This window comes from Bombus impatiens, unplaced genomic scaffold (genome assembly GCF_000188095.3).
Source record: "Bombus impatiens unplaced genomic scaffold, BIMP_2.2 scf_0645, whole genome shotgun sequence".
Lineage (NCBI taxonomy): Eukaryota > Metazoa > Arthropoda > Insecta > Hymenoptera > Apidae > Bombus > Bombus impatiens.
Window position 1 is genome coordinate 198,880 of NT_177064.1, and position 19,242 is coordinate 218,121.

Sequence of the window (19,242 nt, forward strand, 5' to 3'; positions counted from 1 at the left end):
CAAAAATTATACTGAATAGAAAAATAGTAATAAGAATAAAGTTTACTGTAAGAAGTAACGAATATTGTTTACTGGTATTGTGCAGCAGTGATTAGTGAGTAGTCATGCATCGTGCAGAATCCCATATTCGCATATGTACATATGTATGTATGTATGTACACTATGGTATATCAATTAATGTCAATAAAAGAGTGAAATGACTGAAATTAGAATAAATAACATAATAAATTATTCTACATTTAACATATTAGAAAATTTGTTTTTTTCTCTATTTAAAATAAAAGATAATTTACTTATAATCATAAATTATTAGCCAAATGAATGAAATGAAATGACATGTTAAAAGATTGTTAAAATAAATTACAAACTCCAGAAATTTATTCTTCGCAATTTAATCAATTACATCATAGAATATAAAATGTTAATATCATAAATCAATGCATCATAATTTTTATATATGCGCAAAACAAAATTTTAAAATATATAATAAAATTGTTCTTGTATAGGAAATTTAAAATGAAAAGATTTTATTTATTATTGATCAAGAAACTATACACCTTAAATATATAAATGAATACATAAACGTAAACGCATGCTAAAGATATAAATCTGATAAGATAGTTCTGATATTTTCGGAAGGTTAATAAAATGACAAAAGTATTGTAGGATACCTCAAATACCTTTTTTTATACAGTCTTAACCATCTCTGAATTGAATTAATTCGAAAGCACGAACGTTCTATCGCGTGTACTCCTTTTTTTGTTTTATCTATAAATATGAGAAGATTATCGAAACGCGTTTCATGAGACAAAGGCATTCGTCGCTTTTAATAAATAAAAGTAAATGTAAATGCTTTTTTTCTCGCATTAGTTTTACACGATCTTATGCTCTTCTTTATACCATTTTTCTTTTTTGCCTTTTTTTTATACATTTTTTACTTTTTGGTTACTACATTTTCGATCTTACTAAACTCAGTAAATCACCGCCAGCACATAAAAGTTAAAAATACATGATTTAGTGAAAAATTCATTATACCGTATGTGCGTATATAGTACGCTTGTTATATTCATATCTGTTGCAAAACCAGCGAATAGATCTACCGTCACTAATCACAGTATTTTGATCACAAACACGTATGTCGCATGTTAGAAATACAATTTGTGACATGGATACTCACTTAGATTTCTGTAAAACTACTGAACGTAGTTTCTTTGTATTTTGTTTTACATTTCGCTAAAGAATAATATTGATAGCTGAAAGGACGAACATTTTTTTAATATATAATGTTGACGTGCTTGAAAATAGTAATTACGCGAGGAAACCTTGACTTAAGCATCACACTTTCATTTTTTACTTCTTTTTAATTATTATTGTTATTATTATTAATACTTATCGAATTTATGTCACGAAGGTTAATTAATAATAATCATGTAATTATTCGATAGTTGTTTCTAAAATCTGTAGTTCATTTCAAAATGCATTCCCAAAAAGCCGTTACTTATTCTATCGTGATGTTGTAATATTTAATCCTTTAATCTGATTTCTTTTTTTAAAAGTATGTTTCGTAAGTAGATAAAATTGTACGAAGTACTTCTCGACATGTGGTCATTAATTAATTAAGTAACATTAATGTGACGAACAAAACAGAAGAATATCGCACAAGAACACCATGTAATCAACATTCATTGCTTTAACTTTTCCAATCATTCGTTAATTTGCTATTTTATTGTATCGTCGAAATCCAAAATGCGCGCGATGATTCTTGAACTTCAATATGGACAAGTTATACTTTAGTGCCATTGTCTGATAATAAGCTCAATTATGATGAAAAACGTATCAATGATTATTGTTCGTATATGTAATGTGCATACATATACTCGCACATTAAGCATATACGTATAATAAATTATGATTTTATATTTAAATGAAGTACTAGGCTATATTATAGAGCTGGATAGAACAATATTTTCGATATTAAAAATAAGAACATTTCAAGAAACATATTTTGTTAAATAATCAAGATGTAATATTTCTAATGAAATTATCAATTAGATACACTATTTTATTTATCTAGATATAGTTAAGAAAATATATTTCTTGAAATATATGTAATTTATTGTTAAAAATTCTAGTTTTTACTGAACAAATAGACTTATTCAAAAAATTCTAGTTCCCGTTTGTTTTTTCCAATACAAAAATATTGAAAAAACTAAAACTTAAAACTTAATTATATCACTATCTTTTGAAACAAAAATTCTCAAAAAATATTTGACAAATGGCGGCAAAGTAACTTGTTTATGTAACGAATTAATAAGAAAATAATAAATATATATATATATTTCCTTCTTTTTTTAATAGCGCACGATTATTATATAGTAATAATAAATATAATAAAGCAGTGCACGTAAATTAAGCGCATACATAACAATTTATACGGATATGTTTCCAGGTTCGTTTGTTACATGTTACAAAAAAATTGTATTCAAATAATTTTTTGCCGATTTTTTACGAATGTTTACAAAATTTGATAATGAAATTGTTCATTGGTGATGTGAGATATATTTACTGCGATTATACGAATAGAGAAAGTGATATAGTGATATTACAAACACTAAGACTTTTTACTTGTAATAGTTATAAATAAATGTTTTATCATGATGACACAAAGTATGATTAAAACTTAATTTGAATGAAAATCAAACTTTGTTTTTGTGAAAAAAAACTCAACTGCCTAATAATTAATAATATTCTGATTTTATAGTTTTTGGAGAAAACGATCAAAAATATCAGAAATTATATCAAAATTGTCAGCACATTGTTCACTTCTCTGAATAAAAAACTAAATGTCTCTTATTATTATATTAAACATAAAAAAGTTTATAGTGTAATCATTCACGTAAATTTGTTTAGGAAGATATGTTGAATAAGATGTGCAATTTTTATATAAAAGTACTCATTCACAATTCACACAATTAATTATCTGGAAACATATTAAAAATATAATGGAAGTATGTTACAATGAGAAATTAATGAAATCTATAAATTAATGTGTAAATAATATTTAAACATACAAAATTTGAAAGCTGATTGAAAAATATGCTATTTTATATTTTATGTTAAACGATTGAAAAAACCCTGTAATATCTTGCAATATTGAGATAAACACAGAAAAACGATTATAATTTTAACAAAGAGTTTATGATTATATTTCTTAAATTATTTGAAGCTTTACACAAATCCTAGTATTGAATATTGGGTAATTTATAATTATTATCGTTCACATTACCAGAAGATGGACAATCTCACAGCACTAACGAACATTTGTCATATAAAATGAAAATTGTTTAACCCCAATTGATAATTTGTTTTTCCTTCTTTCTTGAATATTTTAATATAACTTAAATAAACAAAGATATCTTATTTACCTACATTTGGAAAATAAATCGCATTTGATACATACATATATATGATATAATAGATGTATCTTTTTCTTTACAGAACACAAACGCACTAAAATTTTTTTGTCCATTTAGATCTTGAATGTATTAACGAATTTGCATCTTGTTATTTTAAAGAATCACACAGTTACACATAATCTTAATCCTGTATTGTATGCTTCTATGATAAAAGCACCAGTTAAAACACATAGAGAATTAGTTATTTTTCGTTTGCAATTGCACAATAGTTTGCAGGTCGAGAATTGTCTTTTCCAACATTTCAAACCAAGAAACATTAGTTAATGAACATCGCAATTGGTTCGTACAATTGTTGGTTGTCACAGTATCAATTAAACCCGGAGATATCTCACTGATGTTTGTAGGAATATTTTCTGCTTGAATATTATTTCTTGATATGGTTTTATCATCTCCAGAATCAGAGGAAGTCATGTCATTTACTTCTACTTTATCCTTTTCTTCGATGTTTATGTTTGAAACGTTTTTCTGTTTATTAAGTTCTTTGATTGGTAGATGTAACTCTTTGTCAGTGGTTTCATTGTTTTCATTCACCATAAACTTACGCTTTTTCGTAGGGGCTTCTACTTCCTGTTGATTAGATTCTTTCACTTTAATGGCTCTAGTTCGGGACAACAGCGTTTCTAATGCTGGTAACAAACTACTTGGTGGTTTCAGTCTTGTACTGCTATTATAGACAAGAGCCAAAGCTCTTAAGTCTCCCGTTAATCTATGTGCAGATGCTTGAATATCTACTGCTTCCACCATTGCTACCATAGAACTAACTAAATTGTCAATAAGTAAGCAAGTTTGTTCAGTCAATACATGATTAGCAAGTTTTGGAAAGAAAGTCTTGAGAAAAGCATGAATTGCCGGTATTCCTAATGACGATCTTTCATCTAGTAATACAGCATCTACATAATCCACTGTATAGGAAGAACAAAGAAGAGATGCAATATGTTTTCTGTCTATGTGTGTAGCAGCATGAACATCTAACCATAATCTAGGAAATAAAGCTAAGTGCAGTGGAACACCTGTAATTAAATAATACTATTATTAATTATATTAATTCTATAAATTTTAGACAATAAATGATATTTACCTTCAAATCCTAACATAGCGCTCAGATTAACTAATGTATCTGTCATACAATCATTATTTATTGCTAATCTGCACATTACGTCGATAAGTTCGTGATATGGTAAATAAAATTCGAGTAAAGCATTATCATATTCTGGATCTACTCCTTTTGACGCCTCTAATTGAGAGTGTGGTACGGCCATTTGAACCATCGGTCTAGCAGGTCGAGTAGGCATCTTTCCTGGAGGAGTAGATCTTCTTGGAAGATACGGGCCAGGTGGAACGGCAGCGTGAGATTCTTGAAGAGCTGCATGGCAGTGTGACAGCAATGGTGCCAAAATTGAGATCGCTTCAGCAGGAACAAGCATCACAAGTTCTTTCAAAAGATCTATAGCAAGATTTCTCATATCCGGAGGATTGTATGTATTTAACAATGTTGCTAATTTCCGCAGAATATCTGGCCATTCTTTACAATTCGCTAATATATTCCTTGCATCAGGTCCATCTCTTGCAGTTCTAATACATCGTACAAGTTCAACAATAATAGCTATTAGTTCAGCTAAATCACCAGCAACATGACACGCTGTTGCTTCATGATACATAATATGCAGCATATGAAATGCTTCCAAAGCCATACTTAATCCTCCATTATATACAACATAAAGCCTATCATCATCTGATTCAATCAGGATACTGTAAGGTATTAACTTTATCAATTCGTATTTCGAATTGGTATATTAGAATAAAAAGAAATATCATTATAAATATTGTACCGAAATGCAGAAATAAGTGTAGCCCAACATGATCGCCCATCTAATCCTTGTAAGTACGAAGATAAAGTTCCTCTCCTAAACGATGCAATTTCAGCTTCTTCCTGTTCTGTTTGATCAGGATGTCTTGCAACCAACAATTGCATTAATTTAAATAATTCGTCCACAGCCTATAAAAAAAGAGATATATTTTATGTTTTAGATATAACTTTTATAAGTAAAGCAAAATAGATTTTAAATTAGTAGAAATCTTACAGTCGAATATTGAGTAGGATGAGGTGTTATGTTTTTGAATGCCCATTGAATATTTTGATGTGCAGCTAGTTGCCTTGTAAAAGTGCGTGATTGCTGACAGCATAATCGTAATAAACCGTAGTAAGCAGGTAACATCACTCTATTAAATAATACCACATCCTGATCCTCATGATCAGCACTAAAAAGACATGTAAAGCTTTAAAAAATATTCTGCGATCGTTTAACCATATAAACCATATAAAACATAACCATATAAAATAAAATTATGCTTACAGTATATAATTAAATGCAATATTCTTAGTTATATGAGGATTGTGAAGTATAAGAGCAACATTTTCCGGACAATCAGAACAAACGTGGTACCAAAACAATAGCACAGCTTGTTTATTATGATGCACTGGAATGCTAGGCTCAGATAGTTTTGGGTGAAAAAGTGCCCATAAATCATTCAAATATTGTCCAAACTGGAAGTAAATATTATATAATGATGTAGTTATACTAAGATTTAACATTATGCAATGCTTACCATTAATTTTTCTGTCTTAGAAATGACACAATATGTAAGTAATGCAAAATAGGCAGTGAGTTTCATTGTACCATGAGTTTGTATATCAATATAATGTCTCGCTGGTTGCAATAATCGTAGAAGTGCCGTATATATTTTATGCAAAATTAAAGTAGCTTCTGGAGATAATTGTAGTTCTCTAGATGTATTGCATCCTAAACCTAATCTATGAGCACTACGATAACCTTGTCTGAAGTGAGTTGACGGAACCAATGATACGAGAAGAAAAGCAGCTGCAGAGCGAACTCTTTGATTTGAATGTTCTAATAGAAAATGTTGTAGCCACGTGTCTAGTCCTTGTAATACCCAAGCATGTGCAAGTTTGCTTCTTGTAACGGCTAAAGCTAACCATTCTAGTGCTCCATGTGGAGCAACTCTAGCTGCTTCCCAAACTCTGCCTAAAATCAATTGCGTCATACAGGGCAACCCACTTAATCCTGAACTTTCAGTTAACAATGTCAGAAGTTTGAAAAATGGTTGGCAGACATCTGTATGTTTTGTTATAGCTTGAAATATCATTGTTACAATATGTATTGCTAGTCTATCATTCCAACGACATAAAGATTGTATCAAATTTCGCGTCTGGTTGAGATTGATGACATCTCGCGTTTGCTGATACAAAAAAGGAAATCCTTTACCTCCTGCTACAGCGCTAAGATCTGCTGGAGACAATGCTAGTCTGGAAAGTGAAAATATAATATGTATATAAACATATAATATAGTTTTTACATTAAATAAAAGTAAAACTTATTTAACTACCTGTGATCGGGTCCTCTACTGCGTTCAACCAAAGTTGCTATTAAAGTGATCATTTTATCTAAAGAAGCAGGTCTCAACTTCTCTGTTGGCATAGCAACAACTTCTTCTTCTTCTTCTTCTTCACTGACTGCATCAACAAATTCGTGTGTTTTATGTCCAAGATAAAAATTTACCATAGTTGATATAGCTTGTACCCTTATTAGAAATAGAGTTTCTTCCTCGCCCATTTTACTAAATTCATATAAAAAACTGAAATACTCAGTAAGATGTTTCAAATGTTGTTTTGCATGTTCCATAAGAGATAAAAGCATTCTGACAAATCTTGTCACGCAAGATCGCGTACCGACAGTATTTACGTCATTTTCTTCATCACAAAGAAGATATAAAGGTGCTTGAGTAGCGCGCAAACGTTGTATCACGTGTATGCATAGCCTTTGAAACATTTGTCTTACCATTTGATTAGGGCACTTGACTAGAATTTGAATTGGCCACCACGAATCTCCAGCCATCTTTTCAAGAAATCTAGCGCATGCACCAGCCGAACCATTAAATTGTTTTGTTAATAACTCTACCCATTGCACCATAGTCGGTTTCTCCTTAGCATGAATAAAAGTTTCCATAAAAAATGACGTGGAAAGATCTGCTGACATTTCTGTTATGTCAGATTGTACAGAAAGTAATGTTTGTGGTATATAGCCACATATTTGCCACATAAATGTGAAATAAGTATGTTCAAATATATTTTTATCTTGTAAAAAATGCATGTTATCCTGCCATATCCAATCTTCAAGTTCTTTATTTAGTTCCAATGGTGGTAATTTATTGGTATTTTTATGAATTAACGAAGAAGATTGTCGTCCATTTGGACTAGAAACAGTGGCTTCTTCCTCTTTTGCTTGATCACCAGGATCAGCGCACCATTCGTAAAATAGCATATATGCTGAATTTGTTTTTTCAAAACTGAAGTCCATAAACTTATCTGTAACGGAATCATAGGTTTTACTAGTCATTTCTCCACCAAAGCACTCTGCTGCTATTTGATTTGGATCAAATGGTTTAACTTCTGCATCATTAAACAAAAACCATTTATCTTTATTAGGGGATGTACGATCTCTAATAAAACTATAATAATGTCCACCATCAGCTGTGCCAGTATGAACTGTTACACCTATTAAATCATATTGATAATGTTCCATTTCTGCATCATCATTGTCTAATTCTGATTGACAGTCACTTTCAGATTTTCTCTTTTCAGATGCCTTCTTTTCTTCCTGATAATGCTGTGGCATGAGTTTTTTCTCAACATATCCAGACATATCTAATCTTAATGGAAAACTAAAATGTGTATTTACTTTTTCCTTTAACATGGTTCCCATATTAAATGTGTATCGCATTGTATTGAAACACAATATATGTGGCAACTTTTTAAAACAAGCTCTCTTTTCTGCTCTTGCTTTTTTACCACATTGTGAACATGTATACATATTATCTCCTTCCAAAGTATCTTTAACTGTAACTTCATCTAAACTTTCGTAAAGATTTCTCATATCTGCCACCTGGCAACGTACAGTATAAAATTCTTCAAGAGTTCTACTTACATGTTCGCAATCTAATGATACGACATTATTAGATATTACACCACAGAATAATGTCTTCACCAAGTTCTTTAAATCTGATGTCATTTCTTCTAATTTAGATACAAGATCTATAAAAAATTCAGCCATATCCTTTTGTTCTCCAGTATTTAAAGGCTCATGATTCATGGTATATACTCGACAAAAGCTTCGAGGATTATACGCCTTTCTCTCGGATTCTAAAAGATAGGCAAACATTCTTTGTAACTCTCTTAATGTGTGTTGATGTTTATTTGCTCTATTACAATCAGCTCCTAATATAGAGATGCGTGCTTGCGGCATCATGTATAAATGCTGCATACAACTAGCCATGTAACAGGTGGCACCCAAGTTTGTTAGACCTACATATCCACAATCAGAACGTCCATCTTCATGTGGCCAGTAATCCCATGGATATGGAGAATGAGGACCAGGTTTATGTTGAGCTAATAATTTTTCATGGAGAATTCTATAATTATCAGGTGCAGATTTTACAAGTTCGACTAAAAGATCGAAAGCTGCTGATCTGGAGACTTGACTTTTACATTTCGGAACATGTTTTGATCGAGGATTAGGTAATGCAAATAGAAAATCGAATACTTCATGTAATAAATTTTGCCCAATCTTTCCTTGTTTGCAAGGTGGATTATGTGTCATGATATTGCAAGTGAGATTTAATAATCCAACTAAGCCATCATCTTCCACTGTGTTATGACGTGTTTCAAGATGGTCTCTATTTAAAACTGAATCAATAACTCTTATTGCTAGGGTTTCAAGATCTATCGTTAAATTGGAATCATCCGATCCTTCTTTGATAGCTTCTTCTGGGAGAGAATCAACTAATCTGCAAACAAGCCAAAAATAATCCCTACAAGCAGGTCCATACGGTTCTTTTCCATCATCAAGTACGGGATGTAAGTGCAACGGTAAATCCGGTTTTCGATGGGAAGGTTGCATTGCTTCGGCAATTACTAGATGTTCCAACAATGTATTTAACATTGGAACAATTAAACTGGGATTACCAGAATTTTCATCTTCAGATCCTGTAGTCCCTAGACATAATCTATACAGTGCTGTACAAACTTCTCTTCTTACTTCTGGTTCGGGATCTTCCAATACTAATCTTCTTAACCAAGTTTTCCCAAATGGTTCTGATGATGAAAAAAGATATTGCTTCACTGTTTCATCACTATGTACCCAACAAACTAATAAAGCCATAGTATAATGTATAACTTGTGATCTTCCAAAAAGTCCTGTCTTGTAATGATTTGGATCCCTCGGTAGTGATGCTTCATTTAATATACTTGTTATTCGAGACATAACAGCTTCAACATTCATCATTGAAAGCATCACTTCGCTCAGTTTAGGTACAAGCAGTTTATCTGCTTTACTTCGTTTTTTCTCTTCTTTAACAACGCCCAAATAACACAATTGTTTTAGTAAACTAGCGAGACAGTCCTGCTGCCACTCACTCCCATCACCTTGTTCCAAGCATCCAGACATAAAAATATCAAATAAATGACGCAAACCTCCATGCTGAACAAACAATGTAGACCAAGCAACATCCTTCTCTTTGTCTTCATGATTATCATCTGTATCACCATCACCCTCATTACCAGATGTGCTGGATGTACAATTTACAACAGCAGGTTGGTTTGTTGTACTATGTCTACTCAACGACTCAACTATATATAAAGAATACATCAATTTTTGAGGACTAGCAGGATCTAACAATTCTGGCAAAGTTGTTTCTCCTAGTTTTTTAAATCCTCTCAATAAAGTTGGACTAGTTGGTAGTAACGTTAATGTGTCCCAAACTCTTCTTGAAAGTACCTGTGCTTTTGTATGAGGAATTTCCTGTCCTCCTTTGACAACCGTTTTCATAGCACTTAAAGTTCTCATTAGTGTAAATAGTTGTTCAAAATACTGTGGACGTAATAATAATAATGTCGGCAAAGATTCTCGAGGAGGTGGTGGTAAAAGAGATGGTGAATCCATATCTCGTTTGTTACATCTACCTGTACCATTACCTCGACCAGCGCCGGGAGAAATGAACACTAGTTGGCCATCTTTAAATCCCATTTCTTGTAATGTCTTTTCGTCAAAATCAATAGTTAATTCCTGACCTTGTGTAATCATCCTAATTGGTCCATCAGTAAGTAGAGAACCTAATACTGAACCATTATTTTGATTCGAATTTGTAGTAGATGTCGATTTCTCTTGATTATTTTGTGTATCATCCCACCATTTAGCAACTTCGGCTCTCAGATCAGCTACATAATCAGTACTCAGAAGAGTGAAACTTGTTTTTTCAGGTATTCCCGCAGGTTGTACAAATATTCTTAGCTGTTGACCTTTCTCTGAAGTGCTCATAGCAACATGACTACCAGCACCTCTACCTTCCAGTATCCAGCGACGTAAATGATATGCGTAGCGTTTTCGGAATGCTTCTAAATGTGTTCTTAATAATAATAAAGCTCTTTGTATGCAACGTAAACTAGCTTCTTCGTTCATTTCCAAATCAGCACTAGCTGCAGCAAGATGAGTCATACATTGTGAAACAAATTCTGCCTCTTGAGTTAATTGTCTAGACATGTAATATCCATTTAGATATTGTATAGCCGCCATACTGACATCTGTGCTTTTAGCTTTTAATGCAATTCTCCACAAGAAATCCATACCAACTGAATCTACATCTCTTAAAGGTCTATCCAAGTGTGCAGCAGCTAAACGAGCTAAATTACATAATTGCTGGAAAAGACTAAGGCCTGTCATACTAATAGTTTCGGGTGGTAAACTTGGTAATTTACGCATACATAAATGCTTAAGCGTATCCATTCCAAGTGCATGCTGCTCTGTTGATTTTGCTTGACTAAGCAACCAACTGAAAAGTTCATCAGCGCATGTTGTGTCTTGTGACAAACACTGCCATAATATGTCAACCTGTTCGAGACTTAGCCGAAAACAATCAGGTGAACCTAAAGGTGAAAAAATAGAAGATAAAAACTGTAGTCGAACTTGTATTTCTGTTTGATGGGAATATAAGTTATTTTTTGGCCCTGTACTAGTGTATGTTTTCAGATTATTAAAGAAGTGTTTCATCATTCCACGTTCACGATCGGCCCACGTTGTTATCGTATGTGCATCCATTGCACCAAATTGCTGGAAACTGGCAAGTAATTTAGGTAATAATCTTAAAGATACAACCACAGAACGATTAGTTGCAAGATTTTCTAAGCAACCTTCTATGAATTTCATAGGTATTAATCGATCAACATTGAAGCAAAGAAGATTGCATAAAGCTTTCTCGGCTTCCAGAGCTAAACCTTCTCCTAATTGACCAATTTTATCATCTTGCAAAAGATCCCATAATAACGTATTTCCAGGCTTACATACAGTGTCCAAGTTGAATTGGGAACTAACACGTGTTACCGTTTGGCGAATACTTCTCACTTGTGGAGGGCGACAAACAGATCGCCTAATAGTCATTGTTGGATGAGAATGATGAGGATGGTAAGCCTGCATTTGTATAGCTGTTAAATGACGCGCAGCCAATTGAGCTAATTCCTCTTCGCATCCACTTTCCTCTCCATCAAAATCTGCCATATTTTTTTCACTTTTGTTAGATATTCTGCTACTATAAGATCCTTCTTCATCTGAAAGCATTTCATCTAATCCTGAAGGCAAGAATGTAGGTCCAGTCGCATGTACTAGACCGGCAAGTTCTGATATAACAGCTCCAGGTCCATCAGGTGCTCCGAGAACACCAGCTACGTCACTATCATCTTCATCATGCGAAGTATCTGCTGAGTCAGGAGCTCGATCTACATTATGGCCTACTAATGACATATATTTATTTTTGTTAGCTCTTCTTAGGAGTGTTGCTGTTGTTGGAACTTGTTGATCACTTGGATCTAAAGCCATTGCTTGCTGTTTTACACGATCCAGCGCATCAACACCTTTTGGATCATCTATAGAAACTAATCCACCAGTATCCAAAGTACTGTTTAGTACGTCCTCTGGCCTATATTTCATATCTAACATTAATTCTTTAGTTTTCACATTATTTTCTTCATTAACAATGCCTTCTAATGTCTTATCTGCAGTAACTAGTGAACGTTTCTGAGGTTTTTTCCGTTTTCTTAATACTTTCCTCTTTCTCTTTTCTATTGCAACTGTTTCTTCTGTATTTGATTTCTCTGTGTCTGCTTCTGCATCTGACCCACTTTGTTTTTCTTTTATATCATCTTGTATACTACATACGGAATCTTTTACTGATTCAGTAAAACATTCAGATTTTTCTATTACAGGATCTTCTCCTTCATTCGAGCTTGTTTGTACAACTGCTGTGCCCACACCTTTTGCTTTAAACGGACCTATTAATATTTATGTTTCAAGTCATTTAAAAATGTTTTACATTTAAAGACAAAAGTATTAAATATTAATAATATATGGGTAGGTATTATCTTACCTTCTCCATCACTACTATCCCCTCTTGCTTGTTTTCGTGGTGAAGGTCCTTCAGATGGAGCAGGACTAGGTTCTTCTTCATCTTCATCTGGACTACTTCCATCTATTCCACTAGGATCACTAGTACTGCTACCACCTATACCACTATTACCTCTTAAAATTTCCCTGTTTTTTATAGATAAACCTCTTGGATACCCTGAACCACCTGCTGTCCAAATAAATTTTATCAAAGCAGATGCTAGGAATAAACTTTGTTCCGTGTGGTCCTTCGGCTCCAATTTTCCTAATAAAGAGTATAAATGTAAAACTGGAGTTGGAGCCAAATGTTTTACTAAGGGTGCCAATAAATCATATACTGGGCGACCACAGTGTTTCAATTGTGCTGCTTGCCACATAGTATCCATGTCAGAACATGTAATTCTACCTTCCATAGCTAAGAAACTTAGTACAATATGACTTTGTTTAATAACCTCTACATGCAAATTTGGTCCAAATATATGAGCTATTATATTATTTTCTGTTAACCAAGCAGCCAATGCATGGCCTACTTGTTCCACTTCAGCGACAGTTTCACTATTGCAAAGTTCATTGAATGCAGTGATATGAGCATTTATCTGAGCTATTCCTGCTAGTCTCATAGTTAAAGTTGTACTAGTAAAATATTTAAATGCTAGATCCAATCCATCACGATCAAAGCTTGGTAAAACAGCGTCAATAGGATCCTTTACAGCGCTCCACATGAAATCTAAATATAGAAGGTTATTAATTCAAACTCGAGAATACACGCCTTAAATTATTATAATCTTATTTATTCCAAAATTTACCTGCCATCGTTCTAACTGCTGGTGTGCGTAATTCTTTATCTGCTAAGCGACACATATATTTCATAACACGACTGCGTAATGGTATAAAGAGCTGAATAACACTACCATAATTCAACCAAAGCTTTAAGTTACAAATCACTACAACCATTGAATGTGCAAGACTAACAGGTAATGTATTTTCCATATCAAAACAAGCAGACATTAAATTGAAACCACCTTGATGACAAAATATGGAAACTGCTCTAATTAAAGGAGCTGGCACTTCTGGATCATGAGGTTCGCAATATCCCCCTTCATCCTTTAAAATAATAAAAAATAATGTATAAATGCATAGATAAAAAACAATACTTCTTATATTAATATATTACTTTTATTGGAGCTAATGGATTAATTGCACCACCATGTTTCATTGCAATGTAAAGAGGAAAATTTAGTAAAAATATTTTTGAAAGAAGATGATACAATTTTTCTCTATCTTGTTGAGACCAATTTTGTTTTGTTTCTGTTTCTATTTGTGTAAAATCTGAGTTTTCTACTTTATTTTCATCTGTTTTTCCTTCTTCTTTTTCGTCTTTGGGTGATACTTTCCCAACATTTGTTTGTTGACCATTCTGTTGTATAATTTGTAATTGTTGTAACGTACATAATACAACACTTTGAGTTAATCGTATAAATCGATCAAAATTTTTTATTTCTCGATAGCAGCACATGCATTGTCTATAAAAATAAAAGAAAACAAGTTGTATTAAAATAGTAGTAAAACAATCTTATTAAGTATTTATATCGATTCAAATGTTTGGTTTATATGTTATAAAAAACAAAAATGGAATCAGACCTTTGTACCCATTGATTAACATAATGTAATGTAGTGTCCACATCCGAAATACAAAGTGTTGCCAATCCATCTTGTTCCTTCGATGATCTTTCATCATCTGGATATATATCATAAACAAACAATAAACAATACGAAAATTTAAATAAAATTGCTATAAATATATATAAATAAGATTAATGTACCACTATCATTATTTCTTGTATATCAAACATTTATCTACTTTAATGTGTCGTACAATTTTACTACTAATTACGACTTTTGAAAATATAAAACATATTTTAATATTTTGTTATTTTGTATATTTAACGTTGAAGCGTGTTCGTGCATAAGTTGATAAATTTTAAAATCATACATAGGCAAATAAGGTTATAAATTATAATGTTATAAACGGACTTTTATAATAGAAAAAGTTAAGTGTAATTATGAATCTGGTAGATTTTTTACAACAATTTGTTACTAGGTTGTTTATACTAGAACATTAGTTGTTGATACGAAATCAAAATTTACAACATGCAGCATAATACATTAGGTTAACATGAAAGGTATAGTACACATTTTGCTTACAGGAGAGCAGAAGGTCGTGAAAGTCAACACATACATCGCACATGGTTTTCTTCCTTTAGCCTCTGAAAAGGCTTTTAATCACGTCAAGTTCATCACTCAACTTCACCACCGTCCATCGCAAAAGTTGGTAATATTATTAAACATTTGTATTCTTGATTATCCTCTCAACACTTGATTAATTCGTTAGTCACCATATTGCTTTTTTACGCAGCTGCGTTCACTTGCCGCTCACTTCAGATGAGCAATAGTAAATATCTTCCTCTACTTTTTTTTAAATCTTTCATACCTATAGACAAATGATATAATAATGATAAACTACTTCACTTTATTATCGAAGTTCACAAATATCTTTATCCAAATTATTCCTAGAAAACTGTAATCTTTTACTTAACAATATGAATGTCATTATGACAGAAGACAGCTGATCGCCGCCATATTTTATTGAAATAATGTGATATTTAAAATGATCCCATCAGTACTTTAAACATTAATAAGACATAAAAAATAAAACATTATTTTTTTCATTTAACCGAATGATGTATAAAATGAAAAAGTCTAGCCCCAATCTTTTTCTAACCTCATATTTTTTTAATTATTTTGGACTTAAAAATTTATTTAAGATAATATATAATTTATTTTATATTTGTTTTTGAAACATTAACATCAATAATTAGCGTTACTAAATACATAAATCTTATTAAAAATCACAATTAGAAATTTACTTATAACATAACAATACTATTGATAATGACTACTATAAATATACTATAAATACATTAATAAATGAAGTAATAATATCAAATAACAAATATTATATTAAAGAGCTAATAATACATTTTTTAAAGTTTATCAAACAATAACTCTGAATTGTTTAAATAGAGTGAAAATGAAATAAATGAAATTATTTTTCTTTTGTTTATATTATACCAATTAAATCTTGTAATGTATTAGGGAACAATTAATGTCAAAAATATCATTTAAGAAAATAATTCTATTAATTCTTTTGCTTTAATTATAACCTTTAAGACTTTCATTGTACAATCCTTAATTCTAATATAATGAAATATTGGTTATAAATTTCAAACATAAACATTCCTTCTTATAATTGTGATATAATTCATATACATTTTCATTTGATTAAATATATTTGTATTGTGTGCCTAATTTGTATGTAATATCAGGTAATATGTACCAAGAAAAAAGATATACATATGTACTCATAAGCTATATTATATGTATGTATTATATGTATATTATATGTATGTACAGGAGGAGGAGTAGGAGGAGGGGAATACTAGAAGAATACAGTGCTGGTAGCGCTAGTTGTCCAGAAGTATGATAAACAATCTTGAAAGGAGCATAACATCTTGTGCGATTTCATAGAATAAATCTTTGTGTGAAGATATTGACGTGTGTATTGGGTTATAGGGTGTCGATAAGTGCCATACGAACAAGAGTAAATATTAATAAATAATTGAAATGGGTAGCACGGATAAAGCTGAGATCACGGGTTTTATATGCAGACTTTGCAGTAAGATGAACCGTTTCGTGATCCACATATACGGTGAAGAGGGTGAGAGAATGAAACTTGCTGAAAAAATAAATGCTTATCTTCCAATTACGGTAAAAATCATTATCTGCTTTGTATTTTTTTAAATTAGGCTTTCATCGATATTATTTTTTAATAAAATTTTCATACTTTCTACTACAATATATTCTGTGTATGACTGGTTAAGATTTCACTTTATTTGAGTTACATTTATGGTTTTTCTTATATGAATTTTTTATCGTATTTGACAGCTCTACCTTAAATACAACAATAATTGAGAAATTGTAAAATTACATAACATAATGATAAAAATAGTTTGTTTATTACAAATTTATTAAATGTTTCTAAATATAAATATATATTATAGCTACATTAAATCAGAGAAAGATTAATTAATTGTGATGTTTTAAAAGTTTCATAAATGATGTTTTCAGTATTTTAAAATATAATATATTTAAATATTTATATGTGTATATATAATGAGTATTTTTTATATTTAGTTTTGAAAAATACAATTTTTACCCTTTTGTCATATAGGTAAACATGAATGATCCATTACCTAAAACGGCATGTCTACATTGTATTGAACGGCTTGAAGCTCATCATGAACTAATGGAACAATTTTTCTTAGTCAAACGAAGGTTAACTACTCAGAATAAGTCATCAACAGTTGCATCAACCTCTACACAAACTGCTGATACTGTACCAACATCTAGCCCACCTCCATGTTAACATATAGAATTAAAAGCAGAATTTCTCGCTCAATATTATTAAACATTTTCTGTATATCTTATTTGTATTGTTATTTTAGTAATTTATTACTAGGGAAACAAATTTTTTTTGTTAAATGAAAAGATATATATATAATCGATCAATTGATTTAAAAATTTTATAAAATATTTTCTTCTTAAAATATGTTGGTAAATATTTGTGATGTGCAAATTTAATTTACTGTATAAACTTTTTTATTTTTTACACCAGATATTACAGATATTTTTTATTGATACTGTAATATAAAATATATGAATAATTATAATTTGTTTGTATTTCACATTTTCAAAAAATTGGAACTTTTTTTTCTTGACTAGTAATCAGCAATAATAAAGTTACAGATATGTTTATGTAAATGATATATCCAATGAATATTTTTAGGCATGTTTAATAATGTTCAAATTATTGAATTAATATTTTATTTGATGTATCTTGTATAGTTTTTATTAATAGAAATTTTTAAACATCTTTTAATACTCTAGGATAATATTGTTTCTTTAATAGATCTATACTACTGGTGTACAAAGATAAATAGATAGATATGTCAAAGTGATTTCTTAGAATATTAAATGATGTTATATTATATAATTGAATGTAAAAATAAGAAATTTAGTTGGCAAAGTTTTTAATAATATTATGTATTAGATACATACAAGATTGTCAATACTAATGTACATTAAACCAATCATGTTTCCTTTGCTATTAAATATCAATAGTTTTAATACGTCAACTTTTATATATAATAATATGGTACAAAGTATAATGACAAAAGTATCTGCATAATTATATTATATTAACATATATTATTCCACAGAGTTTAACAAAATTTGAATGTTTACCTCTAAGTTTCAATATAATAAATAATTTATAAAAATTTTTAAATATATAGAACTTTGATTATAGTATTTTACATTATAAAAACCAAAAATCTTTATAAAAATGACACAAGGATAAATGATACTACTATAATTTGTTAAGATTATTTATTTCTTAACAACATTTGCTAACACAATTAAATGTTATGTGGAACAATATTATTGGTTGGCGACACAATCCATATTGTGCTTACTATATGTATTATTTGACATGTAATTCATCATTTACAAAGAGAAAATTTGTTTTTGGAAGACAAGGTTGTGTTCGTCACTCAAACATTATTGTAAAACCTTAAATATTTTAACGTTATTTGAAAAATTTTACTTTATTTTACCTTTTTATTTAATATATCATTATCACTGCATAAGAAAAGACAATATAAATTTGTTATATCTGTGATCAATATGTGTATATAATATTTTACCTATAAATGTAGCCAATATTCTCAAATTAATGACTGATGACCTGTATAATAGTGTTTTCCTATAAATATTACTGCCTAAATGTAAATTGCAAATAATAAATTATAGTAATAAAGGTAAAGATAAATCATAATAAAATAACGGGTGCACCTATATAAAATCTGTTTAGGATGCATTTATTATCTTACTTACCCTCCAAATAAATAGAGGTCCATTTATCTAATAGTATATTCTATATTTCTAGATATTTTATCTTTACTATTTTGCAAAACAGAAGTAGAATTTGAATATTTATTTTAAACCATGTGCATACTAAAAATATATAATATCTAAGCAGAGCTTTATGCAAGAGCTGTATGCAACCAAAAGAAATAACAATATTATTGATATTAACGTTTTAATATTACTGTTTACAATTTTACTATCAATTATACTGC

At 30.5% G+C, this 19,242-nt stretch overlaps 2 protein-coding genes across 2 annotated transcripts; one reads left to right on the plus strand and one right to left on the minus strand.

The window, feature by feature from the left end:
- Positions 1 to 510: 510 nt before the first annotated feature.
- On the minus strand, positions 511 to 15,230 carry LOC100743115 (ubiquitin carboxyl-terminal hydrolase puf). The gene is made up of 12 exons (XM_003491939.4): positions 15,188 to 15,230; positions 14,624 to 14,720; positions 14,157 to 14,505; positions 13,789 to 14,086; positions 12,966 to 13,709; positions 6,882 to 12,870; positions 6,084 to 6,801; positions 5,831 to 6,021; positions 5,558 to 5,735; positions 5,306 to 5,472; positions 4,555 to 5,225; positions 511 to 4,486 (listed from the first exon to the last, which is right to left on the minus strand). Exons 1-12 carry the CDS (start codon positions 15,228 to 15,230, stop codon positions 3,654 to 3,656), a joined length of 10,278 nt encoding a protein of 3,425 aa, XP_003491987.1. The 3' UTR covers positions 511 to 3,653.
- A 1,261-nt stretch (positions 15,231 to 16,491) lies between these two features.
- LOC100743233 lies at positions 16,492 to 17,525 on the plus strand. The gene is made up of 2 exons (XM_033322521.1): positions 16,492 to 16,810; positions 17,274 to 17,525. The coding sequence occupies exons 1-2, from the start codon at positions 16,667 to 16,669 to the stop codon at positions 17,466 to 17,468; spliced, it is 339 nt and encodes a 112-aa protein (XP_033178412.1). The 5' UTR covers positions 16,492 to 16,666; the 3' UTR covers positions 17,469 to 17,525.
- Positions 17,526 to 19,242: the final 1,717 nt, after the last annotated feature.

Bases quoted from the DNA above. Each gene is read 5' to 3' on its own strand.
- LOC100743115 (XM_003491939.4), bottom strand. From the start codon at position 15,230: ATGTGCGATGTATGTGTTGACTTTCACGACCTTCTGCTCTCCT. The intron at 6,022-6,083 runs GTAAGCATTGCA...ATTTACTTCCAG, and splicing joins CTAAGACAGAAAAATTAATG to TTTGGACAATATTTGAATGA. The intron at 5,736-5,830 runs GTAAGCATAATT...ATGTCTTTTTAG, and splicing joins ATTGCATTTAATTATATACT to TGCTGATCATGAGGATCAGG.
- LOC100743233 (XM_033322521.1), top strand. From the start codon at position 16,667: ATGGGTAGCACGGATAAAGCTGAGATCACGGGTTTTATATGCAGACTT. The intron at 16,811-17,273 runs GTAAAAATCATT...TTTGTCATATAG, and splicing joins ATGCTTATCTTCCAATTACG to GTAAACATGAATGATCCATT.